The sequence below is a fragment of the Oculina patagonica genome, unplaced genomic scaffold, assembly GCF_052425735.1.
Source record: "Oculina patagonica isolate OP01 unplaced genomic scaffold, crgOcupat unplaced369, whole genome shotgun sequence".
Lineage (NCBI taxonomy): Eukaryota > Metazoa > Cnidaria > Anthozoa > Scleractinia > Oculinidae > Oculina > Oculina patagonica.
In genome coordinates, this window is record NW_027558220.1 from 1 (window position 1) to 12308 (window position 12308).

The following is a 12308-nucleotide window of genomic DNA, read 5'->3' on the forward strand; positions in this document are numbered from 1 at the left end:
AGGCGAAAAACTTTCAAAGAATAATTTGCGAAAACCTGGATCACATAATTTTGAGACCTTCACTAGTCACAAATAATAAAAAGTTCAGAACTGAACAAATTTGTAACTAGTACAGCCTTACAACTACATGTACATATTGTATATGTTATGGTTTAATTTTATATTTGGTTTCATTTTTTTTTCAAACCAGTTCATTTTTTTCAAACCAGTTCGATTTTTTTAGACCAGTTCAATTTTTTAGAACAGTTCAATTTTTTTCAATAAAGATATTTTACAAATCAGAGTTGTTGTTTGTTCTTTCTATATGGTTGAAGTTAAGCAAAGTGTTTGGGCTTAGGGTTAGAGGTCCCCTGTTTTAAAAGTTATATGAGTCAAGGTGATTTTTACACAAAGTTATTACTTATAACAGGGTTCAATTTGTTTTCGGACTCCCAAAATGTTTTCGGACTCCAAATTTTTTGTTTATTAAACAAGTAATCAGTCTTTTTTGCTTAATAAACAAGTTTGACTAATGAAAGTTGCTTATTAAAAAAAAAAGACCCTATTTTTTAATTGATAGACAAAAAAGGTGGTATTTTTTGTTTATTACACAAAAATTTTTTGCTTATTAAACAAAAAACCTGCGCGCTTTTTGCTTATTAAACAAAAGTTTCACAACATTTTGTGCACACGAAAATCTTTACCTTCGGCCGCCATTACATACAAAAATATTGAGAGGAAAAACATTGCTACGGATGAATCATTATTTTAAAAACATATATATTAGAAGTCTCTACTGCTAAATCATTCCACTGAGGGAAAACAAAGGCATGACTTCCCTTTTAGGAAGAATATTTTCCAAAAGTTTGACTACGCAGCGCGATCGATTGGCTGCGTTCAACGAGCTGCTTGTTGGATGCTCAAGTTTTAAATCGGAAACGAGCCCTCTTCATTTTATTAATTACAAAATAAAAACATCAAGAGATTTCTAAAAGCAGAAAAGACCGGGGATTTGAACGAAGATGGCCTGTTTGTCGTCGAGTTTGTCGGTGATATTAGATCTATTTTATAAACGACGAAATGAACAACTTTCTAGCGATGTGTTTTACGCCGGTCATGAAATTTGCACTTTGCAGCGTAATGTGGGAAAAATAAGGCACAACTCCGTGCAAAACCTCGGCAGCAATGGATAAATCATTGTTAAATGAAAAACTTTTAACAGAAGACTTGTCTGCTGCATCCTATTTAAGCGACCTTTCTTTTTCTGGAAGAATATTTTCCATGCATAAACGTTGTGCGATTTCGCGGCGAGCGATCGGCGATTCCGGAACGAGCTGCAAAGTCGAAAGTTTTTAAGCGATTCCTAGCAAATAAGGAGCTTTTTGAAGGCAGCAAGAACAGAAGATTTAAATAAACACAGCCCTATAAATATAAAGTCGTAGTATTAAATATGCAGTCGAGATAGCCGGTGATAAAATCTATTTTTAGACACGTTGACAAAATAAACAGCAGAGCTAGCTGTCATGTTCAAACGATTCACCCGGCAGACAGGGAAAATTACCACGGTCAGAAAAAAAATTTTTTCGCGTCAACTTTCAAAATTTGTGCTGAATTCCCGTGCAAAAGCTCGAAAGGACTTAAAATTCCTAGGTTCATTAAAATTAAGCGGAGTTTTCACCACGGACTTTTTTTACAACAGACTTGAAATGCCAGCTTATGTTTTGAATATCAAGCAAGAATAGCGCCTTTTGTTTATTAATTAAAAAAAGGTATAGCTTTTAGTTATCAAACAAAAGTGCCACAACATTTTACGAACTTCATGCAGTCGTACGAGTACGGTGAAATCGATCTTGCAAAAGAAAACAGCGTAATGTCATACATGTAGACAGCTAATTAGAGTCACCAGTTTTCTTGAAAATATTTATAGGTTTTAACCAAAACGTGGCACGTTTTGTTTATTAAACTATAAAACAATTTGCTTTTCAACCGAAAACGGGTCATAACAGTCTAGCTTGCAAACATATTCTTATCTTCATGCAGCTACGTAACTACGGACAAAAATATTTGCGAGCAAAAACAACGCAATCATTCCACCCGAATTTAATACAATGAGGCAAAGAGTTTTCTGAATGTAGCAAAAATGGGTCACTTTATTCTGGACAGGGCGAAATAAACAGTAGCGTGGTTTGTATATTTCCGCGATTCACACGAAAGTAGTTTGTACTTTACGCGACAACTGGACAAATTTGAACTGAATTATGTGCCGAGTGTCGGTGAAGTAAAATTTAAATAGAGAGAAGAACTGTAAAGCGAAAACTAGTGTGAAAACGTTACTGAAAAGAAACTCATGTTTTCAGTTCAGTGTTGACTTCTCGACGCGACTGAAACGAACACTTCGGTTTGATAAATAGAATTTAAAGGAAAGATAAAAACTCTCGGCTTTTTGCAATTCGTCGAGTTCGTTCGTACTGTAAAATTGACTTAGGTGCAGACAATGTACACAGGAGAATATTCATTCAAAAAACAATCAAAATAGACTTGTAAAATCTGAGAACACATTCGATTCGTAAACCAGAAATATTTACGAGAAGATCGATCAAGAGATAAAATGTGTGAAGTTTTAACGCATTCCGTCGAAATGGATTTTGGAAATGAAAGCTGGTGTTTAATTTGACGGACAATCTGCTGGCCAAAGATTTAAAACAGTTCATCGCACAAGAATTTATTTGTACTTGTTTTTATACGCTGCCCAAAATAATAATAACAAAAACAATCAAAACAGACTTGTGAAATCTGAGAACACATTCGATTCGTAGATCATGCAGAGATATTTACGCGAAGATCGATCAAGAGATAAAATGTGTTCTTCGGTGCGTTTCCGCTTGATTAAAAAACACACGTCCAGTAGAACAGAAAAATAGCAATACAGTTATTAAAAGGCTTTTACCACTCAAGTAAACAAAGTCTTTCAACTGAAAGAGTTTTAGTTTGAATCAGGATTCCTATTTGAAAAGCAATGTCACGCAACTCGCCGGCTAAGAAAACGCGAGAAAAGGTCGTTTTGTTAAATCTAATTGCCCTTTATTTTGAGCGAAAGTAGCTACAGAAACTTTTAAAACATCTGGAGATTTTTGAATGATCGTTTCGAGCGATCGTTTTGCCGGGTAGAAAAAAAAAACAGAGCTTGACAACTGGAAGCAGTTTAACTTACAGTTTTCGTTGGCGCCAAAATGCTTTGCGCGGGAAAAATTTCAGACAGCTTTTAAAAAAGCTTCGGCAATTAAATTCAACACGACAATGAAAATACAATTTTTGGGTATCAATCCACACTTTTTTAATAAACTTCAATATCAACTGACTGATCGAGAGAACAAATATGAGACATATGAGCTCACCTCTTAACAAGTCACAAGAACATCAGAGCCACGGCGCGGCGTCCTTAGCACAGAAATTTATGCACGTCTGTAGATTCTTTAGTTGTCTTTCCCTTTAAATATTTAAACCGCCATCAGTGATTTGACCTGCTAAAAGTGATATGACTTGCATTTTCTTTGTTATACGCTTACAAACACTGTCCGGCCTAGTACATGTACGTATTGAACAGTGTCCAGCACTCCGTTAGTAAGTCTTGCTTACAAACAGATCAAAACGAATAGTTCTCAACCAAAATTGTTTTAAAGTTCGCTCCTGTTTTCTCGAATACGGTAGTCCCGGAACTCGCATTATAAGTCGCGTATGCACGTGTAGATTTCAACGGCGGTTCAACGGTTCACCTCAAAAATGACGACGAATTAAGTCCAATCAGCAAATCGCAGAATAGGCCATGTGAACAAATCTTGATTCCCCGACTGAGTTGAAGAAGGCACTATTTCTCCAATTTAACCAATTTTCGTAGCCAAAACATTTGCACAAATGTCGCCACCGCCGCTAAGCACAGAACTGTCGACTAGCCGAAAAACTTTACAGAGCTCTAACGATTAAGGGAACTCACGTTCATCATTATAGGCGTGTCATCCAAATCTGTGACTGACACCTTCTGACAGCGAGCACCGTGATTGGTTCCCGTCACGTGCCTTTATGACAGCAAGCGCTGTCATTGGTCACTGTGGACGCGCCATAAGCGATCAAAGCAGCGTGTTCGCAATTCAACGGTTTAACGGTGAACATTGGAGCTCTGTAAGTTTTTCGGCTAGTCGACAGTTCTGTGCTTTATAGCGGCGGTGGCGACATTTGTGCAAATGTTTTGGCTACGAAAATTGGTTAAATTGGAGAAATAGTGCCTTCTTCAACTCAGTCGGGGAATCAAGATTTGTTGACATGGCCTATTCTGCGATTTGCTGATTGGACTTAATTCGTCGTCATTTTTGAGGTGAACCGCCGTTGAAATCTACACGTGCATACGCGACTTATAATGCGAGTTCCGGGACTACCGTATTCGAGAAAACAGGAGCGAACTTTAAAACAATTTTGGTTGAGAACTATTCGTTTTGTTCTGTTTGTAAGCAAGACTTACTAACGGAGTGCTGGACACTGTTCAATACGTACATGTACCAGGCCGGACAGTGTTTGTAAGCGTATAACATAGAAATTGCAAGTCATATCACTTTTAGCAGGTCAAATCACTGATGGCGGTTTAAATATTTAAAGGGAAAGACAACTAAAGAATCTACAGACGTGCATAAATTTCTGTGCTAAGGACGCCGCGCCGTGGCCCTGATGTTCTTGTGACTTGTTAAGAGGTGAGCTCATATGTCTCATATTTGTTCTCTCGATCAGTCAGTTGATATTGAAGTTTATTAAAAAAGTGTGGATTGATACCAAAAAATTGTATTTTCATTGTCGTGTTGAATTTAATTGCCGAAGCTTTTTTAAAAGCTGTCTGAAATTTTTCCCGCGCAAAGCATTTTGGCGCCAACGAAAACTGTAAGTTAAACTGCTTCCAGTTGTCAAGCTCTGTTTTTTTTTCTACCCGGCAAAACGATCGCTCGAAACGATCATTCAAAAATCTCCAGATGTTTTAAAAGTTTCTGTAGCTACTTTCGCTCAAAATAAAGGGCAATTAGATTTAACAAAACGACCTTTTCTCGCGTTTTCTTAGCCGGCGAGTTGCGTGACATTACTTTTCAAATAGGAATCCTGATTCAAACTAAAACTCTTTCAGTTGAAAGACTTTGTTTACTTGAGTGGTAAAAGCCTTTTAATAACTGTATTGCTATTTTTCTGTTCTACTGGACGTGTGTTTTTTAATCAAGCGGAAACGCACCGAAGAACACATTTTATTCTTGATCGATCTTCGCGTAAATATCTCTGCATGATCTACGAATCGAATGTGTTCTCAGATTTCACAAGTCTGTTTTGATTGTTTTTGTTATTATTATTTTGGGCAGCGTATAAAAACAAGTACAAATAAATTCTTGTGCGATGAACTGTTTTAAATCTTTGGCCAGCAGATTGTCCGTCAAATTAAACACCAGCTTTCATTTCCAAAATCCATTTCGACGGAATGCGTTAAAACTTCACACATTTTATCTCTTGATCGATCTTCTCGTAAATATTTCTGGTTTACGAATCGAATGTGTTCTCAGATTTTACAAGTCTATTTTGATTGTTTTTTGAATGAATATTCTCCTGTGTACATTGTCTGCACCTAAGTCAATTTTACAGTACGAACGAACTCGACGAATTGCAAAAAGCCGAGAGTTTTTATCTTTCCTTTAAATTCTATTTATCAAACCGAAGTGTTCGTTTCAGTCGCGTCGAGAAGTCAACACTGAACTGAAAACATGAGTTTCTTTTCAGTAACGTTTTCACACTAGTTTTCGCTTTACAGTTCCTTCTCTCTATTTAAATTTTACTTCACCGACACTCGGCACATAATTCAGTTCAAATTTGTCCAGTTGTCGCGTAAAGTACAAACTACTTTCGTGTGAATCGCGGAAATATACAAACCACGCTACTGTTTATTTCGCCCTGTCCAGAATAAAGTGACCCATTTTTGCTACATTCAGAAAACTCTTTGCCTCATTGTATTAAATTCGGGTGGAATGATTGCGTTGTTTTTGCTCGCAAATATTTTTGTCCGTAGTTACGTAGCTGCATGAAGATACGAATGTGTTTGCAAACTAGACTGTTATGACCCGTTTTCGGTTGAAAAGCAAATTGTTTAATAGTTTAATAAACAAAACGTGCCACGTTTTGGTTAAAACCTATAAATATTTTCAAGAAAACTGGTGACTCTAATTAGCTGTCTACATGTATGACATTACGCTGTTTTCTTTTGCAAGATCGATTTCACCGTACTCGTGACTGCATGAAGTTCGTAAAATGTTGTGGCACTTTTGTTTGATAACTAAAACCTATACCTTTTTTTAATTAATAAACAAAAGGCGCTATTCTTGCTTGATATTCAAAACATAAGCTGGCATTTCAAGTCTGTTGTAAAAAAAGTCCGTGGTGAAAGTAATCGTTAGCTAGACTTACGCTTCATACATACAGTTCTTGAATGAAAACTCCGCTTAATTTTAATGAACCTAGGAATTTTAAGTCCTTTCGAGCTTTTGCACGGGAATTCAGCACAAATTTTGAAAGTTGACGCGAAAAGAATTTTTTTTCTGACCGTGGTAATTTTCCCTGTCTGCCGGGTGAATCGTTTGAACATGACAGCTAGCTCTGCTGTTTATTTTGTCAACGTGTCTAAAAATAGATTTTATCACCGGCTATCTCGACTGCATATTTAATACTACGACTTTATATTTATAGAGCTGTGTTTATTTAAATCTTCTGCTCTTGCTGCCTTCAAAAAGCTCCTTATTTGCTAGAAATCGCTTAAAAACTTTCGACTTTGCAGCTCGTTCCGGAATCGCCGATCGCTCGCCGCGAAATCGCACAACGTTTAATGCATGGAAAATATTCTTCCAGAAAAAGAAAGGTCGCTTAAATAGGATGCAGCAGACAAGTCTTCTGTTAAAAGTTTTTCATTTAACAATGATTTATCCATTGCTGCGGAGGTTTTGCACGGAGTTGAGCCTTATTTTTCCCACATTACGCTGCAAAGTACAAATTTCATGACCGCGTAAAACACATCGCTAGAAAGTTGTTCATTTCGTCGTTTATAAAATAGATCTAATATCACCAACAAACTCGACGACAAACAGGCCATCTTCGTTCAAATCCCCGGTTCTTTCTGCTTTTAGAAATCTCTTGATGTTTTTATTTTGTAATTAATAAAATGACGAGGGCTCGTTTCCGATTTAAAACTTGAGCATCCAACAAGCAGCTCGTTGAACGCAGCCGATCGATCGCGCTGCGTAGTCAAACTTTTGGAAAATATTCTTCCTAAAAGGGAAGTCATGCCTTTGTTTTCCCTCAGTGGAATGATTTAGCAGTAGAGACTTCTAATATATATGTTGTTAAAATAATGATTCATCCGTAGCGATGTTTTTCCTCTCAATATTTTTGTATGTAATGGCGGCCGAAGGTAAAGATTTTCGTGTGCACAAAATGTTGTGAAACTTTTGTTTAATAAGCAAAAAGCGCGCGGGTTTTTTGTTTAATAAGCAAAAAATTTTTGTGTAATAAACAAAAAATACCACCTTTTTTGTCTATCAATTAAAAAATAGGGTCTTTTTTGTTTAATAAGCAACTTTCATTAGTCAAACTTGTTTATTAAGCAAAAAAGACTGATTACTTGTTTAATAAACAAAAAAATTTGGAGTCCGAAAACATTTTGGGAGTCCGAAAACAAATTGAACCCTGTTTTATTAAATTACGGCTTCCCTTTAGAGTCTCACCATGTTGCTTGCGGTTAGTTCCACTCCAGTTTGCTTGCGGTTAGTTTCAGTTTGGTTTGCTTGCGGTTAGTTTCACTCCAGTTTGCTTGTGGTTAGTTTTAGCTTAGTTTGCTTGCGGTTAGTTTCAGCTTGGTTTGCTTGCAGTTAGTTTCACTGCAGTTTGCTTGCGGTTAGTTGCACTCCCGTTTGTTATGGTTACAGTTTACTTGTAAGTAAGGGCAGGTCTATTTTCAAATAAATAACACAGTTGAAGATTTCAGGTTAACAAAATAATTACCGTATTGCACGATTTTTTTCTAGTTGTTTCGGGTTAAATAAATTTGTTTACACAAGGGTTGATAATTGTCTTGGGACTAGGAAAAGTACATTTGGATCTATGGATGTTTCACTTGGTATGAAATTTCGATTACATGTCTAGTGACTTCTTTTCAGACAGTTGATAAATAAACTGGTTTAAAAAAAATAAACTGGTCCAAAAAAATTAAACTGGTTTGAAAAAAAAATTAACTGGTTTGAAAAAACACAACCACTGGCAAAAATTAAACCACAACATTGTAGTAAGAATAAATTTAAAATTGTTGTAAATGAACATAGTACACACACTGCAATACCGGTAGACGTCATCATTTTGAACTCACTCCATCATTTCCATGGAAACCCAGTATTTTAAGAAAATTAAAGAGGTGTTGTGTATCTAAATTAATTTCAGTATCATTCCTAGGGCGTGTCCCCATACAAGCAGGATATCACTGTGTTTTAAATTTTTGCAAAAAAAATGCCTTACTGTTGAAATCACTAACATGACACAGGGTTGGAAATATGAAAAAACAGATTGACAGGTGATTTTTTTGTGAAGGTGCAAATGATAAAGATTTGACCACTTTAATATATTTTTTTAAAATTTATTAAATTTTTATTTATTTTTTGGCTGGTAAACTTGATCGGTAATTACCGATCACCAGCCGTTATTTACAACCCAGCGACAGCTTTTCATTTCACTGGAAGCAATGTTTCAACAGTTATTAATACTTGAAACTTCCTTATAGGACGAAGCAGCAAAGAGAAGGGAAGCCCGCAGGAAAGAGCGTGAGGCACGTCGTGCAGAAAGAGATGCAGAAGATGTTGCCGACGACGAAAAGAGGAAGAAGGAGAGGGAAGAACGACGAAAGAACAGAGACAAGGGCACTAAAGGTACACTTGTTAATTGTGGTTCAATTTTACACTTGGTACAATCTGGTAATTTCCTTTGTTTTATATTCATTTATTATACATTACAATAAACCAGAACAGAGGAAAATAACAAATTGCACCCTTGGTGCAATTTAGTACTTATGTACATATGTACACCCAAAATCTATATATCCTTATTTAATGCTGCTGTAGATCGTGTTGTACGTCATGCATTGTAACAAAGATAGACGTGGGACGTCAACTAATCTTTTTGTCATTTCATTCCAGATGAACCCGCTGAGGAGAGTGCATCAGCCCGTCGTCGTCGTGAAAGAGGTAAACCAATTAATTTAATAAGATTATTTTATTATGATTTAACAAGGAACTGTGCTTTGTTACCCAGCCTACATGTAAGTACATTCAGGCCTGCAGATGAGTAAACAAAGTTGCATGACCACTGCCATGAAAATGTTGTGGAAATAAAGATTTTCCCCCATATTCTTGTAAGTTTATAGTTGCAAAAAGAAGAAATTCTAGGAAACTTGTACGATGCAACCATCAAAATATTCAGCCACTAGGATACCAGTATTTAAAGCCTTAGCAGCCAAATTTATTGTCATTGAAATGTCATATAATTTTCCTCCCAAGTTTCTGTGTGAACCAAAATTCTCTTATGTTAATAGTCAGAAAATGAAAAATATCTAGGAAGCTTTGTATGATTCAAGCATCAAAATATTCAGCTGCTAGGAAGTTTTGCCCTTTGGCAATGGTCTTATTTAATCACAATCCTGTTGCTTTGAGAAGCATTCAAGTTGCAGCATTTCCTATACAGTCGAAGCTCTCTTACGGACACTCTTGTAAGCGGACAGCTCTACATGTACTTACGGCCACCTAGATTGAAACCCTGTTTTATTTCCCATACAAACTCTGTATTTTTACATTCTCGTAAGCCATTATTCCTGTAAGAAGCCGCGGACACTTTCAGAGATTATTTACGACTGAGACTTTTTCTTTGTTTTTAAGCTCCCGTAAGCGGACACCACAAAGAAAATCCTATTAGCAACCTCTGTATCTTGATGTTGTCAATCAACTTCGCATCGCCGTTTGTCACAATGATTTTACAGTCATTACAGTACCATATTTCAGTGTTTGTTTTGTCATCATCCACGTCCTTTTAGCTTGGCAAGCTCCCGTAAGTGGCCATCTATCCCCCACACCCCTAGTGGCCGCTTACTAGAACCATTCTCGTAAGCGGCCAGCTCCAGTTACGGACATTTTTTCGCATCCCGAGGGCGTCCGCTTACGAGAGCTTCAACTGTATACAGTCGTATATCGTTCATGATAAAATCTGATAATTTAGGCCTGTTTTTACTCTTTTGCTCAACAGAGGAAGAAGAGAAGAAAAAGGCAGAGGAGGAGGCAGCAGAACAAAGGCGCCGAGAAGAAGAAAAGCGAAGAGAGGAAGAAAGGCGAAGGCGTGAAGAAGAGGAGGAGGAGGAGAGGAGAAGAATGGAGGCGGAGAAAAATCGACTGAATCAGGATCATGTAGATGCAGATGAAGGCGAGGAAGAGGAAGACGAGGAGGAAGAAGAGGAAGAAGAAGATACTATCATAGACAGACTAAATCCTCAGAAAAAGCGTAAGTACATGTTATTACGTTTGTGATGTTTTTCATAATTAATTTGACTTCATTTACATTGTGTAAATTTAGACAACTACTTTAAAACATGTTCTAGTAAACTCAGGGCTCAAAAAAGAAAATTTTTAGTTCCAGCTAGTCCTTCGACAACCAGCATCAAATTTTGCTCGCCCCAGGGCAGTTGAATGCTTGTCTTAAATTATCTACTTCTTATACAATTTTCAGACAAATTGCCTGGGCGCTTGTGCATTGGGCAAGTACATGTATGAATGAAAAGTTACTTGCCCAGGAGAAAAATCTACTTGTGCCGGATGAACAAACGGCACATTTTTTAGTGCGCTGGGAGGCAATCAGTGGGAGAAGCAATGCTCCTAACCACTTGTGTGAGCCTTTGACCCACTTAGTCCTGGAAAAGCCTTACCCTACTACAATCCTAGACAAAAATCCTTGGGATACTTAAAGGAATAGTGCTCACTGACAAATTTTTTTGCGTTAAGAACTCATTGTTTAGTTTTCTGAGCCCCCTTTCCCCCCAAGACAATGTTAAAATATTGTCTCAAGGTGTGATGGGTGGAAATCAACATTGCATTTGGGGTGGGGAGGGGAAGGTCAATACAGTGTCAATTTTTCGTTGATTTGGTTAAGTGTCCCAAGACTTTTGTGAAGGGTTGTAGTTTTTACTTAGAATTTTACTTTAAAACAATTTTTGTTCACTGGAGCTTTTTACACTTTTTCAACAGAGGCAATTCTTGAAGGGCTGGCAAATGAATTGCGCCGAATAGTTGAAGAACGAGAAGCAAAGAATGTACCAGCCTCCCAACAGGAACTTGACGAACTTGACCTCAAACTGCGCTCCCTTCGAACACAGCTACGAAAAGCAGAAGAGAATTCTAATCAGCTTGCAAAGCAAAAGAGAGAACTTGAGGAAAAGATGAAGAAGAATACAAATGATGTAAGTTGTCTTTATTCATGTATGAACAATACCTGTACTGTGTTTTTCTGATCTGCATGGCCCAGTTGAACTGAAGGGAACAACCTTATTGGTTAAACAGGCAGTTAGATTTTTTTTTTTCATCTCTACTACTATCAAAATCACTTGAGTGGTAAAACTGCTGTTACGAATTTGAACCAGCGACGGCACAATTCTTATCACATGATTGAAAAAAATTGTCATGTGGACTACCGGTAAAAAACTTCACATGGTTCGTGTTTTTGAGCGTCTTGTCAGCGATTATGTGATTTTAAACCGTCGCTTCTTGTCCATGTAAACGTTGTTTTTTTCAGAATTTTTTATGAACAATAATGAGGCTATAAGGAGGGTTTCCGAAAATCACAAAGGTTTATGTTGGCTTTCCTGATGAATAAGTAGTGTCCACGTGACAATTTATTTTTCAATCTTGTGATAAAGATTGTGCCCCCCCCCCCCTAATCCTTCTTCTTACTTTTAGGCGACTTCGGTTCCAATTTAGTCGCCATGGTGACTAAAATGGTCATAACTTGGGGATTCTGTTGGCTAACAGTCCGCTGAGAAGTGGCTGACAGTCGACTGACAATCAACCTTCAATCAGCCAACAGACGGTCGAAAGTTTTTTTTTGGGAGCTGTTCTTCACTTTAACCAATGTTTCTATATCTGGTAATCTGGACCGAACAAGCTTGGTTAAAATCCACTATGTCCTATGGCTGTGTTACTTTTAGGTACCCCATTTGCTTGCAAGGGTGTGTAAAAATA

At 37.2% G+C, this 12308-nt stretch overlaps 1 protein-coding gene across 1 annotated transcript; it reads left to right on the forward strand.

The window, feature by feature from the left end:
• Nucleotides 1-4056: 4056 nt before the first annotated feature.
• LOC144640590 (uncharacterized) lies at nucleotides 4057-11596 on the forward strand. The gene is made up of 5 exons (XM_078499688.1): nucleotides 4057-4155; nucleotides 8816-8960; nucleotides 9228-9275; nucleotides 10327-10578; nucleotides 11319-11596. The coding sequence occupies exons 1-5, from the start codon at nucleotides 4057-4059 to the stop codon at nucleotides 11579-11581; spliced, it is 807 nt and encodes a 268-aa protein (XP_078355814.1). The 3' UTR covers nucleotides 11582-11596.
• The last annotated feature ends 712 nt before the right edge of the window (nucleotides 11597-12308 follow it).

What these genes read in the sequence shown, in the direction of transcription:
- LOC144640590 (XM_078499688.1), top strand. Translation starts at nt 4,057, where the DNA reads ATGACAGCAAGCGCTGTCATTGGTCACTGTGGACGCGCCATAAGCGAT. An exon ending in CAGAGACAAGGGCACTAAAG is followed by an intron (nt 8,961 to 9,227) that starts GTACACTTGTTA and finishes ATTTCATTCCAG; the next exon opens with ATGAACCCGCTGAGGAGAGT. An exon ending in ACTAAATCCTCAGAAAAAGC is followed by an intron (nt 10,579 to 11,318) that starts GTAAGTACATGT and finishes CTTTTTCAACAG; the next exon opens with AGGCAATTCTTGAAGGGCTG.